A 14,832-nucleotide genomic window follows, 5' to 3' on the forward strand; every position below is an offset into this window, starting at 1 on the left:
AACAATGCTAATACCGTAGCCACCATTCTCAAAGTACAAGAGTGGATGACCGAAATGGCAGAGACGATCCGCAAGGCTCAGTCCACTCATGGTGGTGAAGGTACATCTAAGCTCCCTCCAACTCCAACTCCAACTGTTCGAGATTCTCAAGAAGAGGGAACCGCAATCGAAGTTAGCTCTGCTCCTACCTTCAGATTCAACGATGTCGATCTCAATGAGGTAAACCAACCTAACCCTTCTGATGATGATTTGATGATGTTTGATGAAGAAGAAGAATCTGGTGGCTCTCACCACTCAACCTCCAAGCCCAAAGAGAAGAAGAAGAAAAAGAAGATGGCTATGTCCAGAAAAGAGTTTCTGAGTCTACAAGCCAAAGTAGCACAGATCCTAGCTGCGGTCAAATCCACTGAACCGCAACCTGAAGACACTCCAGGACCGCAGTCCTTAATTGAACGAATTGAAAGATTGGAAACCCGTGAAAGACTGGCTGCTGAGCGCATTTCCCTGAAAGTTGAAATGGGAATCCGATCTGTGGATACAAGTCGCCAAGCTGATCACAAACAATTCATGGCTTCTGCGGAGCGCCTCATCTCTGAGGTATCCACAATCAAGGCAGACTTACAAGCAGCCATTGCGGACCAATCTACTCACTCCCAAAAGCTGATAGCAGAGACTCACACTGCTTATGAGTCCACCATCTCAGTCCTTCAATCCACAATCAACAGACTTCAACGCTCTTTATCGTCAAATTTTCATGGCCCGGAGATTCTTCAACTGACAAAGGAGATTCATCGACTACTCTTCAACACTGCCATCCCAAACAATCAGCAACTGGCTGATGTTCTTAAATCTCAATTCCAGGAGGTATGTGCCAAAGTTGATGGTCTCAAACAATGGCTTGAGGATGCTCCGGTGTTGCATTCCTCAAGAGGGGGAAGTGATGAAGAGCATCACTCAAACAGCGTCTCTCCCCAAAGGAGCCCCCTATCATAACTAAAAAAATTCCCTCACCGCAACCATCACCTCATCAAACACCACCGCATCAAACACCACTGCATCAATCACCACCGCATCAAACACCACCTCATCAGTCTCCACCGCAACACAAAATCATTCAAGAAAGCTCTTCTGAGCGACCGGAGACTCCTCCCCACTTCAAGAATCTTGCATCCAATATGTCATCCGAACACTCCGACGACTCTCCCACTATGAAACAGAAGAAAGCAGATTGGAAAGCAGCCAAGTTTGCTGAACTCATCTGGAGAGAGAACGGATTCGACATCACTATGGATGAATCCTTAATCAATTCCTGGATCAATCCCCACCGAAGACTGCTGGATGATGACTACAAACCTTACCTTACCTACGCTGAACCCCCTTCTGATGGCTACTGGGATGTTCCAATCTCCCCAAATGCTAAATACTTCACTGTATTTGAGCAGTTTGACCGTAGCCTACCTGATCACAAGAGACTGCCTATGGAATTCGAAAGACTTAACCGTTTCTATGCCAAACATGCTTCTTCCATAGAGAAAATCCGGTCTAATGATAGACCATCCGCAGTCAAGAGCTTTAAGCCCCAGAAATTCATGAAAGTTGACTTCATTCAGTACACGCTTACAAGAAGGAATCAGGACTATGTCCGCACCCAAGCTGACTTCCCATGTATGAATCCAGAACAAGTCTTCCTGATAGCAAAGGTGTTCAAAAACAAAAGCGAGAAGTATCCGAAGATGAAGATAGCACTTGAAAGGGCGAGCACATTTCTGAGGGAAACTGTCTGTAACTTTGCAAAGATTGATGCAGACATCTACCCCACAATTTCTAAAAAGTTCGATCTACCACCACTTGATCCTGCACCGATGCCTACCGAAGGTTATCAAGAAAGATCCCTAGGTGCAACAAACTTCCCTGAGCTCGGAGTCATTTTCAAAAGGAAAGTCGATAAAATAAAATACTTCATTCCTATGACTGCCATGAATCGTCTTACAAGGAAGCAACTTGAAATATGTCGAACCGCAGTTGAAAGATCAAAACACACGACTGCCGAAGTCAAGTTCAAAATTTTAAGAAGGATCACATGGTTCGAAAATATCAGAAAGTTTTGGTGGATTCCGATCAAGTTCCTAAAACTTGATAACTGAAGAAGAAGTTAAAGAGGTCACTTAGGGGGAAATTGTTGAAACATAAAAGTGACCCTCTTGAACTTCAGCTACCGCAGCCCTCAAGAATCCGCAGTCAGATCTCCTTCAGCAACCACACCCGAAGTCATCATCAACCGCAGTCACTCTTACTTACTAGATTACTTTACTTTTATTGTAATACTCTCTATTGTCCAGTATGCCTTGCATGGCTACTCTTAGAGATTTGATCCATGTAACTCCTGAGTCTCTATTTATAGAGCTCAATCTTTCTGATCATATATATCTTTCATCTTTTCTACAATCCATCGCAACTTCTATGCTATCAAATATATCTCTCATCTCTATCTGATTACGCACCTTAAATCTCTCCTTACTCTCAAAATTCACTAGAACCTTACTAAATACTATTACTCTTCGGAGCAAGTCATTTGTGACTTAATCACTAAGTTCGATCTCACTTACTAACTTGGTCTGAATGCATTCCATGTTATGAATCAACTTATGTGTATACTTGATATATCATCTGCTGTCATTTATATTTCCTTACATTTCCGCAACTAACTCTCTAACTATCTAACTCGTTAACCTATTATTATTGTTGAGCTTTTAGATCCTCTGAGATAAACTATTCCGCAACTATACTTGTTCTAACGTTTGTTCAAGTGTGTCTCAAGTTTTTCTCTCAACAAAACCTGATTAATGACATAGACTCGTGAACATTGAGATGTAATCTATGTCTAATAATCAAGTATGAGCTTGATTAATCTTCCTCCCTATAGCAATGCTAGAAGGAGTAAGTAATTCTTTTAGGAAAAATACATACATGGAGATTTATACACATTTAACAAGACTTGTTATTAAAGGCTTTAATCACACTCATTTCAATGACTATGGTCAAACCTTTTCTCAGATAACTATGATTAGATAAAGAAGGATATTATTTACCATAACTACATATTTTGATTTTGAAGAAAAACTTTTCCTCTAAACTTCTATTCAAATTTAGAATGATTTAATGAGAAAGAAATAAAATGTTTATTTTTTTCTCACTTTTCTCCAACTATAGAGCATAAAATATAAAATTTCTTTCACTTTCTTTTCTCGTCTTACTCTCTTTTTCTTTCTTTGATTTTACTACTAAAACTCGGGAACAAGATGTTAAATCTCCTAATTATAACATTTTTGTTTATCTAATCGAAAAAAAGTGGCTGAGAGATGGAGACAAAAACTCCAGTTATTTTCGTAACTCCCTCAAAATTAAAAACAAGAGATGTAATATTCATGGCCTTATGGTGGACGGAAATTGGATTACTGATGTGGAATCCATTAAACATGAGAGTTGGAAATTTTTTAGGGACAAATTCCAAGAAACCATGAAGGATCGTCCCGCTCTCATCAATCCTAATTTCTTGCAGCTTTTAGAAGGGGATAAGAATTTTTTGGAGGCTCCTTTTGATCTTAATGAAATTAAAGAGGCGATTTGGAATTGCGGAGGTGAAAAAGCTCCAAGACTCGATGGCTTTTCCTTCAAGTTTATTAAGCATTATTGGCCTTTGATGCAAGACGAAATTATGAGATTCGTTAAGCATTGTGAAAATTTTGGTTGTCTATCTAGGGGAAACAACTCCTCTTTTATTAATCTTCTTCCCAAAACTAAAGATCCTCTATCTATTAATGAATTTCGTCCTATCAGCCTCATTGGGCGTGTCTACAAAATTATCGCAAAATCTCTTGCTTCCCGTTCAAAACGGGTTATTAGTTCAATCATCGGAGAGATGCAATCTGCCTACATTGAAGTATGTAATTGGTCAAAGAAGGCGAAACAAAAAATGTTCATTCTCAAAGTCGATTTCGATAAAGCGTTTGATTCCATAAATTGGAATTATCTTGATTTGGTGATGGCACAAGTGGGATTTGGTGAGAAATGGCATTTTTGAATTAAAGGTTGTCTCTCGTCTTCCAGGGCTTCAGTTCTTATCAACGGTTCGACGACTAAGGAATTCCACATCTTCAAGAGTGTGTGTCAAGGCAACCCGCTCTCGCCATTTCTTTTTATTATTGCAATGGAAGGGCTCAATGTCGCCATGAAATCTGCTTGCCAAAAATATTTGTTTTGTGGTGTTTGAATTCCTAACCGTGGTCCTTCTATATCACATCTTTTTTACGCAGACGATGTTGTGTTCATTGGAGAATGGTTAAGTTCAAATTTTGACAACTTGGAAAGAATCTTAAGATGTTACCATGCTTGTGCGGGCCTTAAAGTAAATTTTGGCAAATCTCAAGTTTATGGGATTGGAGTTTCAACAGGGGAAGTAAACGGATGTGCGCGTATTTTGGGATGCGATGTTGCTTTTTTTCCCTTCAAATATTTATTTGTTCCCGTTGGAGCTAATATGTCGATCGAAGATTGGTTCGGACACATGACTTTTGTTGATCGCTTTCCGAGTATCTTTAATCTTGATAGAAAAAAAATCATGCTTCATCTCTGATAGGATTAGATCCAACCGAAACTTCAATTGGGTGTGGAAAAAAAACTCCTAGTAATCCTATGGAGTCTATGGAGTTAAATGCCCTTTCTGATGCTCTTTCGCAAGTGATTTTAACTGTTGGGGTGGATACAAACTCTCTTCTAATGGTAATTTCTATGTTTGTAATTTCAAGTATCTCATTAACTCTAAGAGGACAATCCAACCGTTTGGGATCATGTGGCTCCTCTTAAAGTTATTGGTTTTGTTTGGCATGCCTATATGGATCGGATCCCTTCGGCGCTTGCTCTTTCTCACAGGGTAATTTCTTTTGCCTATATGAATTGTCATTTTTGTTCTTCTGGTCTGGATGATTTGAATCAATTTCTAGTGGGTTGTAAATTCGCTAAGGAGGCCTTGAAGTGGATTTTCCAATGATGTAACATTCCTGCCCAAAATTTTGTGACAATTTGTGAGCTGGTGGGTTTCGCAGCGGATTGTGGGTGATGTCCAAAGAAACGTGATCTCTTGCTGGTTATTGTTTATGGTTTTCTTTGGTGTATCTAGAAAGCAAGGAATGATTTGATTTTCAAAAATTTGAGAATCTCTTCTGCGAAGCTGGTGGACATCATTACCACTTTGGTTTTCAGTTGGGTAAAGCATAGAATTCATTTTAGTGTTTGTAATTGGGTTGAATGGATTTGCTCCCCTTTTAACATTTCGTAATTGTTTTCTTGCATTGCTTTGTGTTTGATTGGCGGCAACTTTTATTTAATATAAGGCTGGGTGGAGTGGTGCCACCGAAACCGCACTCCCTTCACCGCCATATATGCGTCACGTCACTTTTTACCACACAAGTGTGGTTTCTTGCCACACCAAGGGAGTGGTGCCACACTTTTATTTTATTTTTTTTTTAACTATTTTAATTTAATAAAACTTCTTTTTTAATAAAAAAACATAATTTTTCATTACTTGAAAATTAAAAAAACATTACATTGAAAATTAAAAAAACATTACATTGCATTATGAAAAAAAAAACACATGACATTAAAATAATCCTAGAAACTTAAAAAAACACAAATAAAATAACTAAAGCATACTACATAAAGTCGTTCTCCGAGAACTCGTCTTCCGAGTCATCCGGTGGATCCAAATTAAGGTTAATGTGTTGAATCCCGTAAATGTGTTCCACCAAGTCCGTACGAAGATTGTGAAATGTTTGAGTGCAACATATCTCTGCTTTCCTGTTCATATACTCTTCGCCACCAATTTCTATTTGTTGTGTCTCTGGTATGGTTTCTTCCTCGTCACATGCACATATCGTTCTTCCTTCGTCTTCAATAATCATGTTATATAATATGAGACATGTATACATGATTTCTTGAAGTTTTTCCTCGCCAAAATTAATTGCTGGTTTTTTCAATATGAACCAACGTTTCTTTAGAGCTCCAAAAGCATGCTCAACATCCTTCTTAGCTCTTTCTTGAGCTCTATTGAATTTTTTTTCGTCTAGAACCATGTGGACACGTAAACGATTTAACAAACACAGCATACTCAGGATAGATTTCATCGACCAGATAATAACCATACTTATATGGCGTTCCACACACTTCAAAAGAAGAATCTGGTGCAGATCCATCATATATGTTGTTAAATATAGGTGAACGATTAAGAACGTTGATGTCGTTAATCGAACCAGGAGAACCAAAAAAAGCATGTCAAATCCACAGATCCTGTGATGCAACTACTTCAAGTATGACCGTTGGGTGACCATAATCACCTCGGGTAAATTGCCCATGATATGACGTAGGGCAATTTTCCCATGCCCAATGGAGACAATCTAAACTTCCTAGCATTCCACGAAACCCATGCACACTAGCATGATGAACTTGCAATTGTAAGATGTCATTACGTGGCTTACGTAAATATTTTGGACCATAAAACTGAATCACAGTTTTGCAGAAATAGTGGAGACTGTCTCGTGTGGTCCTAGCAAACATCCTAAAACTCTCGTCTAACGCATCAGGCGTAATTCCATATGCTAACTGACGAAGTGCGACCGTGCATTTTTGTAAGGGAGTGAAACCGCGTGTACCTCTAGCATCGTGGCGTCGTTGAAAAAAACTGCACTCCCTCGTTACATCTTCAACTATACGTTCGTATAAACATTTGAACATTCTGAAGCGCCTACGAAAATAGTACCCTTGATAAGTGGCATTCTCTTGAAAATAGTCTTGTACCAAGCGTTGGTTGGCTTCTTCACGATTTTTGAAAATATATATATGTGTTTTCCGTTGAGAACTTTCTGCTGCGTTATTGCATAAAACATCATATGTTTGTTCCGCCATTTGAGCACACGCAACAGCGGCATCAAAAATAACTTGAAATTCTTCAGAAGATGAAGAAGATGACATTTTGAGAGAGAAGAGTGAATTTTTTTTTCTATTAATTTTAAGAGAGAATGATGATTTTTGTTTGAAAAATAATGAAGTGGGTAGTATAATTTATAGGAAAGAAAGAAAAAGGGAAAGAAAAAAAAATTAAATATTCGAAGTTTTGACCACGGTCCTTTTCCCCATCAACCAATTACATTGCATGACTATAAATTGCCACACTGCGGCCTAAACCGCAGTAGACCGCGGTCAGGGGGCGGTGTGCACGACTGAGGTGGCAAAACCACAGCTCTAAACCGCGGTCACTCCCTCAAGCCTAATTCCGATGTTTTCAAAAAAAGAAATATAAATATAAAGATATTTGATTATTTTAAAACATTTATCTTTTCTCAAAATCAAATTATTCAAATTTGAAATTACTAAAACCTTTTACCGTTTATCAACGTGTCAATCTCAAGGCATTACAACGTGTCACTTGAATTGTGCTTAACTTGAAGACTAGGAGAAACAAATTGACTCGCGCCTCAGAGCGTGATCTCAAAACACAAAAACACAACATCGCGCGTGCAAATCCACCGCAAGTATAAGTGGTTATCCAATCGCCATGTAACCAACTCCCCACTGCGTGTTTTTATTCATCGAAGGCGGAGACACCGTGTAAATAACCCCAAATCCAGCGGAAAGCGGTGAAATCCACCGCCGAGATATGGAATCGCAAAACGACTTCGATCGGCTTCTCTTTTTTGAGCATGCTCGCCGGAGTGCCGAAGTTACTTATGCAAAAAATCCTCTCGATACAGAGGTTAGGGTTTCACTTAGTTTCTCATTTTTAAATTGTATACATCCATCATCCATGATATCGTTATCGTTCATGAGTTGTTGATTTGGTTTTCTTCTTGATTCGCACAGAATCTGACCAGATGGGGAGGGTCGTTGCTTGAATTGTCGACCTTCCAGAGTGTTCAGGAATCAAAAGTCATGATTAAAGGTAACCTAAATTTTAAAATTGAATGTGTTGATTTGTTGCTTTCAACTTGATTATGTTAAAGAAATTGCGTCAGGGGGTTTTAAGGCGTTTACTGATTTGTTTGATTTGGTCATGTAGATGCTATATCGAAATTGGATGAAGCATTATCGATTGATCCAAGGAAACATGATGCGTTGTGGTATATGGGCAATGCACAAACTTCTTATGCTTTTCTTACTCCTGATAAAGATGAAGCGAAAAGCTATTTTGATTCAGCTTATACTTACTTTCAGAAGGCTGTTGATGAGGTAATCCTCATAAAGATATCATCTTGTGATGACTTTTATCTGTAAATCTCCAATGAACGTAAATTTCTTATGAAATGTATTTCCATTTCAGGATCCAGGGAATGAACTTTACCTCAAATCATTTGAAGTAGCTACAAAGGTATGTCCTGTTCATGTTTCTCCACTATCTCCTCTAGGTCAAAATTTCACATTTTTACACCAGTGATCACTTTGCAAACCCTAAAATCATCATGAGACATGTTACATGTTACACTATCAACAATTCAACAGTGATGAAGCTATGTTGAATTTGTGCAATTAAAAAAAGCAAGAACTTTTAGTCTTGTATGTGTATATAATAGATGACTGAGTACTTTAATTCTAGGCTCCTGAATTACACTCAGAGCTTCATACTCAAAGTCTTAGTCAACAAGCCATGGCATTAGGGTCTGGAGGAGGCCCTTCAAGTTCTTCAAGTGTTAGGGTATATTCTCTTCTTTCTCTCATTTACATTCAAAACACATTCTTTATTGATAATAGCAATGTAATTTATTTTTTACTTATAATATTATTTGGGGTTAATTACGTAAAACTTCCTATATATTAGGTTTTTTTCCTGATTAAACCTCAAATTTTTTTTTCTAAAAAATCCCTTACTTTTTTTTCTTTTTCCGATTTCGCCCTTTTAGCAGGGCTTAATGGTAATCTTCCGGTTTTACACAAAAATGTAAGGGTGTTTTTTGGAAAAAAAAATAAAGTTGAGGTTTACTCCGAAAAATGGAAAATTGTGAGGGTCATTTCAAAAAAATGGAAAAATGTAAGGACCAAATTGAAAAAATGGAAAAATGTAAGGGAAGAATCGGAAAATATGAAAAAATGTAACGGCTTTTTACAAAAATAAAACTTGAGGTTTAATCTGAAAAAAAATATCCCCAATATATAGGTTTTTTTTTTTTTTTTTTTTGGTAATCAGCACTATTGTTAACGTGCTTACATCTTGCTAACAATACCTGCATTGTAGTTTATTTGTTACATATTGTTATTATTTGTTACATATTGTTTTTATCTGTAAAGAAATATAAGTATATTATTATTAGGAGTAATGAAATATAAGTATATTGCTATTATGAGTAAAGAATTGTAAATTCATTGCTATAATGTTGGTATTATGAATAAAAGAGTGCAAGTATGTTGCCATTATGTGTAAATAAACGTAAGTATAACATTTGTATTAAAGTATTGCAGTTTGAAAAATCTATTATATTAAAAAAAAAATCTACCTAATTATAGCAGTGAAAATTACAGGGTCCGAATGCACAAAAAAGCAATGATTTGAAATATGATATATTTGGATGGGTTATTCTTGCGGTTACTATTGTGGCTTGGGTTGGATTTGCTAAAGCAAATGTACCTCCACCACCTCCTCGATGATAAAGTTTTACCACGCGATCTAATTTCTTGTTTTTTTTGTTATGTATTGACTTTTTTTGACTTTCATATTTTGCTTTTGATTAATTATGTTAATGTATTTTCCTTTTAGGGGTTTTTGATAAATTATGATTTTGATTTCGTGTAACTCGAATTGATTTGGATTTGTAATTATACTTTTTTTGACATGATATTATTTTTTGATTTGGTGATATTGTAGCATTATTGTAACTCAAAAGATAAAAAAGTGTATAAAAAGTAAAAACAGAAAGAGAAGCATGAATCGATTTGGGATACATAGAAAGACCTCGATTCCTTGTTCTATTATGGAAAAGGGAAGAAAAAGAAATTTACAATTATACCCGTAATCGTACGTGAGCAGATTATCATTGCTTCCTTCCATTTTCCTTTCTTTAAAGGGAGAAAACGAAAATGGAAAATCTATATGAAATGTAAGTATGTATGTAATCAAAAAATTGGTGTGTGCCTCAATATAAGGTGACTAATTTCCCCTAAAACATGCATCAAAATTTGCCTCAATACAAGGTGTGCGTAACTAGCATTAGGCCGGAAGGTGTGTGTTGAATAGTACAAGGCGGTGGCCGGAACTGTAACTAGGAACATCACATCTGGGTGCGGTGGCGGTTGGTGTGTGTCTCCCTTTCTCCTTCTAATTGGCTATTGCCAATTAAATGTATTTTTTTTTCTTTTCTTTTTTTTTTCCTTCTAATTGGCTATTGCCAATTAAATGTATTTTCTTTTCTTTTCTTTTTTTTGAATTGCAATTAAATGTATTTTCTTTTCTTTTCTTTTTTTTGAATTGCAACGGTAAGAAAAAAATGAAGCTGTCAATGATCATAACCTAAAATTTTTTAATTTATTTTACCAATTTACAATCCTATAAATATTACTTCTATTCCACAATAAAAATCACACTATTTTCTATCTTTTTCTCTCTATTTCATCCATTCTAACAAAAAAATGGGTTCTCACAACCCAACCCCAAAATTCGGTAGAAAAAATCTCGTCAATCTAGTTCAACCACGTCAATTAGAAACATTTTCTCTTTCGATCCATTGCTTTCGGTTTACCGTCCCCAACTTGATGCCTCCATTCAATTCCTTCTACAATTTCAATACGAAAATGTTCAACAATACTACACTGTGCATGTGCCAAATGTTAAACTCAAAATGTTCACCAACTTTGTCCCTATCAACTTTCATAAAATTAGGTTTGGAAATCGTGTCGTGTTTGGGTTGGCGGGTTGTGGGTTAGCGTGTCAAAATATACCAACCCGAACACGACCCATTTAACTATACGGGTCACGAGTTGGCGGGTTTGGAACATAAACTCATATATGACCCGTCAACCCACTTATTTATACGGGTTCACAGGTTGGCGGGTTCGTGGGTCAGATTTGGATTTGTGGGTCAGATTTGGGTTCGTGTGTTCGTAGTTTGGATCGTAGCAAATCGATTGCCTACTACGTTGTGCGTTCGTCGTTCACGTTCAGGTGTCAACGTCGTTCGATAATGATTCAGTCATTCATGTCGCCATTCTTCGTGAGTTCTTTATGTCGTTCATCACAGAGGGGAGAATGACAGAGGGCTTATTCGATTTTGTTTGTGAGATACTGGGATTATTTAGGGCAAATGCCAAATGTCAAATGGCCAATGGTATCGGGTATCCTATCCTAATATAAAGTATAAACTATATATAGTGTATAATACTTAATATATTTTAAATATATACTTTTTTTTATTAAAATTCTAAACGGGTTGGCGAGTCAACCCGTATATTTTTTGAGAAATCCATATATGATCTGTTTAATAAAAGGGTTGCCGGGTTGAAAAGCTCAACCCAAACCTGTTTATTTCGTGTTGTGCCACGGGTCGTGTCTAGAATTGCCAGGCCTACACCAAATCAACCCCAAAGTCAAACCCTACCCTACCACCCTCAAACCTAAAGCCTAAACCAACCTTACCACCTTGAAACCCAAAACCTCGATGACTCGGATGACGAAACCGTACAGGAAAATCAACCCCCTCACCCCCTCCACACTTCAATGGAAAGAACCGGTGAAAAATAAAACAAAGGCAAAGCCTAAAGGGTGGACTCCGACAGAAAAGTTAAAGTTGACACAATCTTGGGTTGACCTTTCGGAGGATTTATAGCTAGGAAATGCACAATCGATTAACCATTTATGGCTACACATTACTGAAAGGTTTTGCAAGGAATTGGGTGTTGGTGATGACTACCGTACTAAACACCAACTAAATTCAAAATGGCGAGAAATCTCAAAATGTGTTTCGAATATGAACGGGTTATGCAACAACCTAAAAACCCAAAGGAGAAGCGCTCAAAGTGACGAGGAAATTCTTTAAGAGGTTTTATATTTGTATCGTGAGGAAATAGGAAAGGCGTTCAAGTATAATAACTCTTGGAAAGTGTCATCTTCTAGTCCAAGATGGAAAGAATTTGAAGTCACCATCCTACCGTCCTACTTGGAGGAGAATGTCACAACCCCAAACCAGAATGGCGGAAACATTCGGGGGCGGAGGACGTCATGTACAGTATCATAACAATGCACAATAGTAAAACAAACAACAACATCATCCATTGCATTAATAATATAATTTAATACAAGTGTGTTCTGAATGTATTTGTAAGACACCAAAAATATATATATCAAAATAAAAAGACGAATCTTGAACACGCTCCTTCTCAAAACCTGGTCCAGTGTACCTGTCTACTGGTGACCTGAGAATACGAGTTATTTTGAAAGAGTAGATCAGCATTTAAGTTGGTGAGTTCATAAGTATTTTAGTGTCAAATGTTTGTACAAGTTTGAAGAAAATGTTTGTAAGTGTTTGATGTAAAGTTTGTAAATATTTGATGTAAAGTTTGTATACTTCCTAGAAAATCCTATATTTTCTACTAAAATGGAGAGTAGTCTTCTAACAATTCCCGACTGTTCTGTATGTTTGTTCTTTTGTAAAAGTGAGTGTTTTCCCAAGTATATGACTATCATTACCAGAAAATAGTTTACATTACCTTTTATGTCAGAAGATCACTATATGAATGTAATGGGAAAATGACAGTGTACAGTAATGTTGTAATAAGTAACTACTGAAGCACTAACTACCTTAAAACCAATTTGTTTAATTAAGGTTAAAATGTGATGAGGTTATAACCATACTGATTGACGAGTGTTTAACACGACGACTTGCTGGCGTCGAAACTGATGTGACATTTGTCACCCCTTGGCCTGCCGGCCAAACTGTAGCGAACAGTCGGGATGCGGGATTGTCAGTCCCGTATAGATCTATACACACAATGCCCGCTCTCCCTCCAGGAGACTCTAGTTACAAAACGCGACCTAACAAGTATATTGCTATGCCGTGAAGTAGTGGTTTCACATTAATGTTATCTTCTTCTTGGAAAAGGATGTATGTTCCTGGAAAAGGATGTATGTTCCTTTCTGTTATTGTTATTGTATGTTCCTTTCTGTTCTGGTTATTGTATGTTCCTTTCTGTTATAGTTATTGTATGTTTCTTCCTGTTCTAGTTATTGTATGTTTGAACTGACTCATGTATGAACTAACTCATGTAAGTACTGATTCATGTAAGTTTCATTGTTATAGAAATAGTAAGTAGTAACCTCCTAAACTATACCTATTATAGTTTACTAGTAAGCTCTATAATTGAATGACTGATCATGTTTGTACACCTTTGCTACCCAAAGGTATTGAACTGATTGAAAGTACTTTTATATCTATATACATATACATAATATATAACTAAGATTCAAACGACATTCAGACAAACAACCGTTACCCTAAGTCCACATCCAAACAAGGAAAATGAAATAAAGCGAATTATCAGTCCTACGCCCTTTAAACCTTGTTTATATAACTATATCTATATAGACATGATTTTGACAATATATAAGTTTAAAAGAGTTTTGTAATATATTTAAAGAGTTTACCATATAAAAAGAATTTTAACCATTTGAATGATTATTGATGACTTAATGTCAGTTTATAAAAGGATTTGAAACAATTTGTTTGGTAACACAGTTTGAAGTACAAGGAATCTCTTGTTTTGATAGTTATAAATCACATGTGATTGATTATAAAACTATATTGTTTTCTACTTGTATTCCCCCCCCCCCCCATAAAAGTATTTAAAATCATTAAAAGATAAGTTAGGGGTATGAACTCACTTGTAGTGAGTGATTCGAATGAAAGATAGATATAGGATGCTTGAGATCACAAATGAAGTCCCGAAGCACAATTAGATCCTATTAGACACATAATCACATATATAGGCATACAGTTCGTGTATATAACAACTAATCATGTAAGGGAACAACCTTAGGACTAGGAAACACTTGAAATGAAGTGTTACAATCACATATGATTGTATGAAAGGAGTTCACGACCACACAAGGATGTGTTCACGGCCAAGGAGTGTTCACGGCCAAGAATGCTTAAGTGTTTACGGCCAAAGCTTGGTCTAAGAAGGGTTTACGGCCCTAACAAGATCACTTGAAGGGTTCACGCCCACATGAAGGGTTCACGGCCGTGAACTCTTGAAGATGATGCTTAAAAGGTGTTTGTTTCATGGGGATTCAAGAGCTCCTAATGGATAACAAGTATATGGAAAGGATACTTACTTAATGGAAGTATTGAAGGTGTTTACGGCCCAAGAACAAGTGTGTGTGTTCTTGGTGAAAAGATGAAGACTTGAAGATCTTGAAGGAAAAGTGATGAATTCAAGGATGTGATTCATAGGATTCATATGATCAAGAAGATTAACTAGTAAAAGGGATAAATCACTTACGTTGTTGAAGAGAAAGGATGGATTCCCTTTATGATACTTGAGAGAGTTTGAGTGTTCTTGGATGAAAGATGTGAGAAATGAAGAAAAATGAAGGAAATCTATCGAAGTAATGAGGGGTTCACGGCCAAACTAGGGTTCACGGCCGTGAACCTAGTTTATGGCCGTGAACATCCTTTGTTGATGTTCTTGGCTTGAATTCAATCCATAGATCCATTACTCACACTTCAACGCATCGAATCCTAAGTGTACAAGGCTTAACAACTCATAGAATAACCCTTAGCAAGGCTAAAAGGTAACAGAAAC

The 14,832-nt window shown here is 36.9% G+C and overlaps 2 protein-coding genes across 2 annotated transcripts; one reads left to right on the plus strand and one right to left on the minus strand.

Annotated features, from left to right (window-relative positions):
* Positions 1 to 6,327: 6,327 nt before the first annotated feature.
* LOC145164630 (uncharacterized) lies at positions 6,328 to 7,023 on the minus strand. The gene has a single exon (XM_079083337.1). It carries the CDS (start codon positions 7,021 to 7,023, stop codon positions 6,328 to 6,330), a length of 696 nt encoding a protein of 231 aa, XP_078939463.1.
* A 526-nt stretch (positions 7,024 to 7,549) lies between these two features.
* LOC145167239 (mitochondrial import receptor subunit TOM20-like) lies at positions 7,550 to 9,896 on the plus strand. The gene is made up of 6 exons (XM_079086371.1): positions 7,550 to 7,804; positions 7,912 to 7,990; positions 8,108 to 8,277; positions 8,369 to 8,416; positions 8,642 to 8,740; positions 9,562 to 9,896. Exons 1-6 carry the CDS (start codon positions 7,709 to 7,711, stop codon positions 9,685 to 9,687), a joined length of 618 nt encoding a protein of 205 aa, XP_078942497.1. The 5' UTR covers positions 7,550 to 7,708; the 3' UTR covers positions 9,688 to 9,896.
* Positions 9,897 to 14,832: the final 4,936 nt, after the last annotated feature.

This window comes from Lactuca virosa, chromosome 3 (genome assembly GCF_052849685.1).
Source record: "Lactuca virosa cultivar CGN04683 chromosome 3, Lactuca_virosa_CGN04683_v6, whole genome shotgun sequence".
In the NCBI taxonomy this organism is placed as follows: Eukaryota; Viridiplantae; Streptophyta; class Magnoliopsida; order Asterales; family Asteraceae; genus Lactuca; species Lactuca virosa.

Bases quoted from the DNA above. Each gene is read 5' to 3' on its own strand.
- LOC145167239 (XM_079086371.1), top strand. From the start codon at position 7,709: ATGGAATCGCAAAACGACTTCGATCGGCTTCTCTTTTTTGAGCATGCT. The intron at 8,278-8,368 runs GTAATCCTCATA...TTTCCATTTCAG, and splicing joins TTCAGAAGGCTGTTGATGAG to GATCCAGGGAATGAACTTTA. The intron at 8,741-9,561 runs GTATATTCTCTT...TGAAAATTACAG, and splicing joins CAAGTTCTTCAAGTGTTAGG to GGTCCGAATGCACAAAAAAG.
- LOC145164630 (XM_079083337.1), bottom strand. From the start codon at position 7,023: ATGTCATCTTCTTCATCTTCTGAAGAATTTCAAGTTATTTTTGATGCC.